This window comes from Meles meles, chromosome 6 (genome assembly GCF_922984935.1).
Source record: "Meles meles chromosome 6, mMelMel3.1 paternal haplotype, whole genome shotgun sequence".
NCBI lineage: Eukaryota > Metazoa > Chordata > Mammalia > Carnivora > Mustelidae > Meles > Meles meles.
The window spans coordinates 152,732,746-152,742,478 of NC_060071.1; the positions used below are offsets into that span (position 1 = coordinate 152,732,746).

General features: G+C 43.9%; 1 gene segment (V, D, J or C); it reads right to left on the bottom strand.

Annotated features, from left to right (window-relative positions):
• Positions 1–357: 357 nt before the first annotated feature.
• LOC123943706 lies at positions 358–936 on the bottom strand. The segment is given in 2 exon segments: positions 358–725; positions 827–936. Coding segments are annotated over 2 exon segments (414 nt in total).
• Between the last annotated feature and the right edge of the window lie 8,797 nt (positions 937–9,733).

A 9,733-nucleotide genomic window follows, 5' to 3' on the forward strand; every position in this document is an offset into this window, starting at 1 on the left:
GCAAGCTTGCACACTGAGCTGGGTGGTCGTCTAATGAACAGAGAGTAGCTGGGACTCCTGTAAGGATCAGATGACACACATGGAGATATTTGTAATTTATTGGTATTTAGGGATAGGAAGAAACAAGTGTAAGCGACACTGTCTTTAGTGCTTTTTAATATAGTTGCTTTCCCAAATTTCTAAGTCAGAGACTGAAGAGGAAGCACAGAATCATATGTCCAGAGAGACCCCCTTGGGGAAAAGTCTTGAAGGCATGAATGCCATAGACCCTGACAGGAAACTTGCCCATATCCTCCAGCTATGCCTGCTCCTGGGGCTTAAAGACAGAATTGGTGAGTGGTGTGCACCCCCTGCTGGTCAGGATTCTCTCCTACAGTGAGGTTTGTGTCTGGGCTCACACTGAGGGTCCCTCACTGTGTCTGTCACACAGTAATACAGGGCTATGTCCTTGGCTCTCAGGTTGTTCATCTGCAGATACAGCGTGTTCTTGCCATTGTCTCTGGAGATGGTGAATCGGCCCTTCACAGAGTCTGTGTAGTATGTTCCACTTCCATCATCCCAAATACGTGCAACCCACTGCAGCCCCTTCCCTGGAGCCTGGCGAACCCAGTTCATGTGGTAGCTACTGAAGGTGAATCCAGAGGCTGCACAGGAGAGTCTCAGGGACCCCCCAGGCTTCACCAGGTCTCCCCCAGACTCTACCAGCTGCACCTCACACTGGACACCTGCAGACACAAGACATCCTGGTCAGGAAACTGTCACACACCCACTCTTTCTCTCACTCATATCCACGCTCACACTCAAGGTCTCATTCTCTGTTAATTACCTTTTAAAAGAGCAACAAGGAAAAACCAGCCAACCACAAACTCCATGGTGAGTTTTCTCTATTCTCTTATGATTGTTGGATGGGAACACGTGGGATTCCCGTGACTGGGGCTTCTCTCCAACTGCAGGGTCCAGGCTTGGCTGTTTTAATCAGCAGAGGGAGGGATCTATTTGCATGTCCTCCAACTATATAATCAGCTTGAGATCTTAGCTGATGGAGAGGGCAGTGGCCAGAGGAGGAGTGACTGCTCCAATTTTGTGGAATTGACAGGTTTTGGGAAAATATGATTTTATTTATTGTATGATTTTTCAGAGCACACACGTGGCCTCTGTGTACTCTTTTTACAAATTCACACACATATTGGGATGTTAGTTCCATGTTACCCCATAAAGAATTTTGAACACACACCCAGAAATGTGGAGGTTGTGTGAGGTGTCCAAGAGCATATGTGGGGCCTGAGCCCCAAGAATTGCCCTGGAATCCTCCCCACCAGAGCTGTTGTCCTCTGAATCACCTGCAGGACAGAGTGGGCACATTCATGAGGAAGGTGGAACCCGTGATGTGATGGGGACAAGATGATCTTCCTTCTTTTAGATTTTCTCTAAAATATTAAAAAAATAAAATACAGAAAGCATCAGTGTTTGTGCAGTTCTATTTTCAAGTATCCAATATTTCATATTTCTGCCTTTCTCCCAAGTCATCTCTGTGATTATCTGTAATAGTTCTGATGTCTGTACTTGACCCAGGTTGAAATGCACATGCATACAGGGTGTGATATGGCAAAAGTTTCTGTCAAAATCAGCAATATCCAGAATGTCAAAATCAATTATCTCTAAAGCTTCCTGAACTTCCCCTTAGAATTACTCCTTCCTCTTACATTCCTCTTACCTTCTTCACTCTGTCCCCACATAACTATTGATCTTCCTTATGGTACTTAGGCTAGCATTCATTTTCTACAATATGTAATTGTATAATTGTATTATATATACTTTCATTTTTAGGGTTTCTGATGCTCAATCAAATCCTTGACAATACCACCATAGTTCTGTGTGTACTATGAACTGTGGTTTTTTTGTTTGCTTGTTTGTTTTGTTTTGTTTTGTTTTTATGTTGGGCAGCTTTCCAAAGATAACATAGAACACAATGTGTCCATTTTTAAGCTGATGATTGATCTTGGGATTGTTCCCAGCTTTTTGTATTATGATAAAATCATGCCTCAGATTGGAGTTTCAAGAGCTAAAAGAATAAATAGGGCAAGCAGTAGATCAACAAATGTAAATAAGTCTATCCAATAATTTTGGTCTTGAGACAAATAATGACCTTAAACACTGGGAACAGACAAGTACACACAGAAGGACCATGAACCACCATCTTAGCATATTTTGAACACAGACCCCTAATGGCAAATAAAATGTCACAAGATTTAGCTAGATTATGTAATGGATTTCTTGACATGGCATGTGCTCTAGTGTGATATAGTGTGAAGTTCTCCAGAACCACATCACTAAACCAATACTGTCCTTGTGCATCCCTTATGAGCAGGATGGGTACAAATCACAAAACACCTCCCAGTGGCTGTGGCAGGATGGGAGGAAGATGACTCAGATCAGGAATGCATGGAGACCCATGACCCCTGTGTCCACCACAGAATTAAACCTTATCTGTAGAGGAAAACCCTCAGAAGTGGCATCCTGGAGTCAAAGGTGGAACCTCATAGGATCCTGGAGAGGAACAGATGTCACCACTGGTGTTCAGGTGAGTATCAAACATGATTTTTACCTGGAATGAAAGCTAAGTTCTTCAGGGAAGGGTAGGAAAACAAAGCTGAGGACACCCAGGGACAAGTGGAGCTGTGGGAGCGAACCAAGGGGAAGAACAGAAGTGACTGTGTACCCGGACACAGGCAAGAATACATGGACTTGGATCTCTAGTGGAGGAGGAGCAGGTCATGTGCAAGCCTTTCCCAGACCTGGATTCCTAATGAACATCAGAAGCTAAGGCCAGGTCATCAAGTCCGAGCATCCTTGTGGTCCCACCGCTTCCAGCACATTAACGACTGTCACCTGGAGAGAGCAGAGTAGATTCTACATGGGACAGCTCAAGGAGATCACAGTGACAGTCAGGGAACAGAAATGGGATTTCTGGAGGAATATGGACTCTTGCTTGGCCACAGAAGAGACACACTGCACCTCTACTAAACAGACAACTCCAGCTTTCCAATGGAGCCAGGAAGAGAGTCACACCCAATTCAGCAAAGGCCTTGTGAAGAGAAGATGTGATCACCTACAGGTGGAAACAAAACCATAAAACATAACAATCTAATATCAAGTGCCCTATGCAACTTCAGCATTCATGAAACCCCAGCACAAACGGGGAGCTCCACACTGTTAGGGAACCTCCTTGCACCACCCTTTCCTCCATCCTCTCATGGTTCAAGTCCTGCATGTGCAAGTTTGGGGAGAGCAGCTACATGTACAAATCCTGTTGAAATTTGTCAACACTGTTTATTCCACAGCATCTGGTAAGTCAGAGCTGCTCCACTGCTCCCCTGACTCACGTATCATGAGTGGACTTCACCCCCTGAAGCAGCTTCACCACCAGGTGCATTCATGTGTAAAGTAGCTAATAGGATGGCAGGGATGTTACATTTTGTAATTGCTGCAATCAGTGTCACCTCCCTGTAGTCTTCTGGGTGAACCCTTGTCTCTGAGTGCCACATTTACACATTAACACCTTCTCTGGCTCTGCAATGACACTTCACACCTCTGTGACAGGGGTGTGTCACTCCCTTTAACCTGTGTCCTCATCACTGCCCTGTGTGATTTAAACAAGTCTTCTGTGAAAGCCCCTATCACTGTGTCTTCATGAATAGAGCCATGGTTACAGCATCTTGTCTCCTGGCTCCCCTGTATGTTGTTAGTGTATATTTAATAATAAATATGCTACTGCATGATGAGTGGATTGGAGACCATGAAATGTTGGAACTTCCAATTATGATGACACGCCTAGACCCTGTGCAAGGTCCTGGAGGACTGGGCGTACCTGCTGTGGCACTGCAGAGGGGAGGAGACCATCTTGACCTCCAGGTCCACAGTGGAGTCTCATACTGACTAGATGTCATCTGTGCCCTTATTCTGCACAGACAGAGGTGAGTGTCCACCCTGGCTCCAGGGTGTGTGGGAACCTGCAGGGAGAGCAGCTGACATCACGGCTCACAGAGAAGGAAATGTAACAGGTACACTGATGTTTATGTTGGTGTTGGTTTTCTAGGGGGTGCTCATCCACAGGAACCAAACAACATGCATGTGTGGCTAACGGCAGTCTGTGATTTTTGTGCACATTGCCACAATGTCTGGTTTGAGCCTAGGACATATTCTATGGTTAGTGAAGGAACCCATTAGAAAAAGGATTCCACACTAATAAAATGAATAAATTTCAACAGGTAGTTGATGGTTTCCAGTAACGAACATGGCCAGTGGAATCTACGCTCTCAATCTGAGGGAAAGTCACAATACAAGACCACTCTGTAAGGAGATGCTCAGACTCAAATCCCATAGGCTTATCATGTCCATATCTTCTGGAAAGTTTGGAAAAATTGTATCCTTCAACTGAAGTTTCACATTCTCTCCAAAACTGTGATTCTCCGTGTAAAGATTCTTCTTCCATGTGTGCACTGTCTTTTTCACAGAGTCCTGGGATAGTCAACTGGTTAGTTCTACATGCAGGAGGGAATATGTGAGAAATCTACCCTTGTCCCTGTTGGAGGACCTTATCATGCACTTTTCAGAACAAACACAGCAGAGAACCTCCAGATCATCCGTGCTTAGGTTTATGTGTCAGTTATGTCTTTGTCTGTTCCAGCTGCTATAACAATGTAAAAGAACTGGGTGGTTTTAAACAACAGACAATGATTTTCCACAGTTCCGGATTCTGGGAAGTCCCAGACCAGGGACAGACAGATTTGGTGTCTTGAAAGCACTCACATACTAAGCTGTCCTTTCACAGTCACCTCCCATGGGTTCAGAGTACAGATAGGATTCCCAGTCCTGGTATATAAGGACATCAATCTCATAAGGAGTCTGTACCCTCCTGATATAATGTCTCACCTACTTGCCCCAACACATTGGCATCTAAGTTTCTATCTAGAGATAGTAAGGTCACACACAATGAGCTGATGTCAGCAATTGAAGGATCAATTAGCTATTTCCTGCAGATGGAAGGTCCCTCCCATCCAGTAGGTCTACTTAAAGATTCTCATGGATCCAGCAGAAGCTGGTGTTTACATGTACATAGTGAACACATAATCTTCAGAACCAGCTGGTGACCTTATGGAGTGGACAGATTCCACCTGAGACACTGGATAAGACCTCTGTCCACTTCTACTTTGATTGTATTACTTGGGCTCCTTCCCTGGGAATTCTTCTCATTTTCCAAGGATTTGGCCCATTGACTACTTAGAATGGCAGTTTCTCTAGTTTATTCTCCTAGTTTTCATCCTCGTTTATTGGAGTCAGTCATCAAAAAGTATCCTTTGATTATTGCCTGCAAGCTCCTTGACCTTCATTCCTCACTCTTCTCCTCCCACCACACATATGGGAAATCCAACAAAACCCCCTGAGCTCTCCCTCCTTTGATGAAGGTGAGAGATTGGCCCTACAGAAGGGCCTCCAATGAGCATGACCCCATCCCTGCCACTGACCCACAGCACACACAGTGAAACAGTGTCCTTCTCTGACTCTTGAAGAATTTATGGCTTTCTGATAGGCCTTCCTTGCTCTCAGCAGACATAATGGTTTTATGTTCTCCTGCCTGTGTTGTCTGTGTGTGTCTCTTTGTGGTCTTCAGAGTCCACATCCACACCAGGTCCTGGTGGGTTTCTCTCTGCTTTGCCAGTCTGTCAATAATATTGATGCTGTGAACATAATTCAACAATGATACACAGGACACTTACTTCCCTTCTTTGGATTGTTGATGCCTCTGTAGCCTCATGTCCTGCATGCACTTAAGGCTGTTTCTAGCAACCTTGAATGTTTAGCTGGGTGCTCCCTTGATGCATAGTGATTGTACCTGGTAATCCTGAAAATAGATGATGTGCATGGAGATATTTGTAAATCATTGATCTTTAGGGGGACAGGAACAAGACAGGAACTTTTATTTTTTTTAAGTCAGAGTGGGAAGGGGTAAGCATTAAATCACATGCCTGGGGATGCTCCCTGGGGGGAAAGTTGTAAAAAGAGAGGAAACACCGGACCCTGTCAGGAAAACTGAACATAACCTGCCCCTGCAGCTACTTCTGGTGCTTAAAACAGAAAGCGTGATGCCGCCAGTTTTGTTTTTGTTTTTCAACATTTCCTCAGCAATTCGGGGTTTCTTCTGATTCCATACAAATTTTAGGATTATTTACTCCAGCTCTTTGAAAAATACCGGTGGAATTTTGATCAGAATGACATTAAAAGTATAGATTGCTCTGGGCAGTATAGACATTTTAACAATGTTTATTCTTCCAATCTAAGAGCATGGAACAGTCTTCCATCTTTTTGTGTCTTCTTCAATTTCTTTCATGAGTGTTCTGTAGAAAAACAAAAACAAAACTGGCGGCATCACGTTACCCGATTTCAAGCTTTACTACAAAGCTGTGATCACCAAGACAGCGTGGTACTGGCATAAAAACAGACACATAGACCAGTGGAACAGAGTGGAGAGCCCAGATATGGACCCTCAACTCTATGGTCAAATAATCTTCGACAAAACAGGAAAAAATATACAATGGAAAAAAGACAGTCTCTTCAATAAATGGTGCTGGGAAAACTGGAGAGCGATATGTAGAAGAAGGAAACTCGACCATTCTCTTACACTGTACACAAAGATAAACTTGAAATGGATAAAAGACCTCAACGTGAGACAGGAATCTATCAGAATCCTAGAGGAGAACATAGGCAGTAACCTCTTCGATATCAGCCACAGCAACTTTTTTCAAGATATGTCTCCAAAGGCAAAGGAAACAAAAGCGAAAATGAACTTTTGGGACTTCATTGAGATCAAAAGCTTCTGCACAGAAAGGGAAAAAGTCAACAAAACAAAAAGGCAACCCATGGAATGGGAGAAGATATTTGCAAAGGACAGTACAGAAAAAAGGATGATATCCAGGATCTATAAAGAACTTCTCAAACTCAACAAACACAAAACAGATAATCATATCAAAAAATGGGCAGAAGATATGAACAGACACTTCTCCATTGAAGACATACAAATGGCTATCAGACACATGAAAAAAATGTTCATCATCACTAGCCATCTGGGAGATTCAAATTAAAACCACATTGAGATACCACCTTACACCAGTTAGAATGGCCAAAATTAGCAAGACAAGAAACAACGTGTGTTGGAGAGGATGTGGAGAAAGGGGAACCCTCTTACATTGTTGGTGGGAATGCAGGTTAGTGCAGCCACTTTGGAGAACAGTGTGGAGATTCCTCAAGAAATTAAGAATAGAGCTTCCCTGTGACCCGGCAATTGCACTGCTGGGTATTTACCCCAAAGATACAGATGTAGTGAAAAGAAGGGCCATCTGTACCCCAATGTTTATTGCAGCAATGGCCACGGTCGCCAAACTGTGGAAAGAACCAAGATGCCCTTTAACGGATGAATGGATAAGGAAGATGTGGTCCATGTACACAATGGAGTATTATGCCTCCATCAGAAAGGATGAATACCCAACTTTTGTAGCAACATGGACAGGACTGGAAGAGATTATGCTGAGCGAAATAAGTCAAGCAGAGGGAGTCAAGTATCATATGGTCTCACTTATTTGTGGAGCATAACAAAGAACACGGAGTACATGGGGAGATGGAGAGGAGAGGGAGTTGAGGGAAACTGGAAGGGGAGATGAACCATGAGAGACTATGGACTCTGAAAAACAACCGGAGGGTTTTGAGGGGCGGGGTGTGGGAGGTTGAGGAACAAGTTGGTGGGTAATAGGGAGGGCACATACTGCATGGAGCACTGGGTGTGGTGCCAAAACAATGAACACTGTTATGATGAAAATAAACAAATAAAAAATAGTTAGTTACAATGAAGGATAAAATATGACTATAATAACAAAGGTTCAAAAAAGATTTTTAATGAAAGTTATTGCTTGGAGAAACTAGTTAAATCATTAAAAGAGGAAAGAGTAATAGTTTAAGAATATTTGGTATAAGAAAAAATTAATTAACTTTGAAAGCCTAAGAACCATGGGGAGAAAGCCATGAATTCCATGCTTTGCATTCTCCTCCTTTGGGATTCCGCTCTTCTCCTTGGTAAGTGAACTTGGTCTTGGATGGATTTCTTGCTGATCTTCTCTGGGAGAGGCCTGTTGTAGTGATTCTCAAGTGTCTTTGCCTGAGGTGGAATTGTACCACTCTTACCAGGGGCTGGGCTAAGGAATCTGCTCTGGTTCACTCTTGGGAGCTTCTTTTTGCCCTTAATGCTTTCCATTTTGCTCTGGAGTAAGGTAATGAAAATGGCAGATTCCCAACTCTGGCCAGGAGGTGCCAATTTCTCAGGGCCCCAGTCCTCAGTATACCTTTGGACAAAAGCGCTTGATCACTCTCATCTCCCTGGCCTACTGCTGTGAACCAAGCTTACCCGGCCTGTGACTGAGCATCTCTGTCACTGGCACACAGCCCTGCCTGTAGTCTCTGAACCCTGCAGATCCCTGCACTCTTCCAGGGAAGTCTCCCAGGATCTTGTGGGTTCCCTGGTCACAGAGAAGTGGTCTGACTGTGCCATGGATCACATTTTAAGGTGACCCTGAGTTGAGAACTCAATCTTTGGCTCTGTCTCTGTAGCCAGCTTCCCTGCTCTCATACCTGTGAGCTCTGTGACACTCAGACACCCATGATCCTTCTGTGACACCGCGGGACCTGAGGACCATGCTGTCTCCATGTTTGCTTCACTCTGGCTTAACCTCTGGAGTGATGTCCCTCAGTGTAACAGACTTAAAACTTCTGATTTTATGCTCTGTTGCTCCGCTGCTTGCTGGGTGTCAGCCCCCCCCCCACTGCAGTCTATCTTCCTGTTGCTTTGGGTTCACTTCTGTGAGGGTCTTACCTTTCAGAAAGTGGTTGATTTTCTGTTTTTAGAATTTCTGCTCCTCTTCTTCAATCTCCTGTTGGAATTGAAGGTGTTCAGGATGGCTCAATAACTAACTAGCTGATCTCCTGCTCCCTGATGTCATCTCAGCTGCTACTTCTCCACCAACTTGACTCCTCCTCCCAGACCACATCTTCTTTATTCATTCATCTGTTCAGAGAATCATGGCTCTATCCACTGTCTGGCAAATGTGGCCTTTGCAGTTATGAACTTTGGAGTACTGATGACCCTTCTTTTCACTACAGCTGTATGTTTGGGGTAAATACCCAAGATGCTATTGCAGGGCCATAGGGTAGTTCCAGTTTTCATTTCTTAAGGATCTCCACACTATTTTCCAAAGTGGCTGCAACAACTTGCATCCCCACCATTAGTGTAGGAGGAATCCCCTTTCTCCACATTCTCTCCAACACACGTTGTTTCCTGGCGTGCTAATTTTGGCCATTCTAACTGGTGTAAGGTGCGATCTCAAAGTGCTTTTTATTTGAATTTTCCTGATGGGTAGTGATGATGAATATTTTTCATGATATCTTTTTTTTTTTTTCAAAACAAAGTGCACAGAGCGGAGTCTGAAAGATGGTTGAGAAGTAGGAGACCTTGTTTCAACTGGTCCCCTAAAATGAGCTAAATGTCTAGCAGCACACTCTGAACACCCAGAAAATCATCCTGGGATGTAATATTGTACACTTCTGGATCTCTATGAGGCAGAAGACACCAGTGGAGAGGTAAAGCAGAATTGGAATGCTCAGACTAATATCAGAGGATAAACCAAAGGGA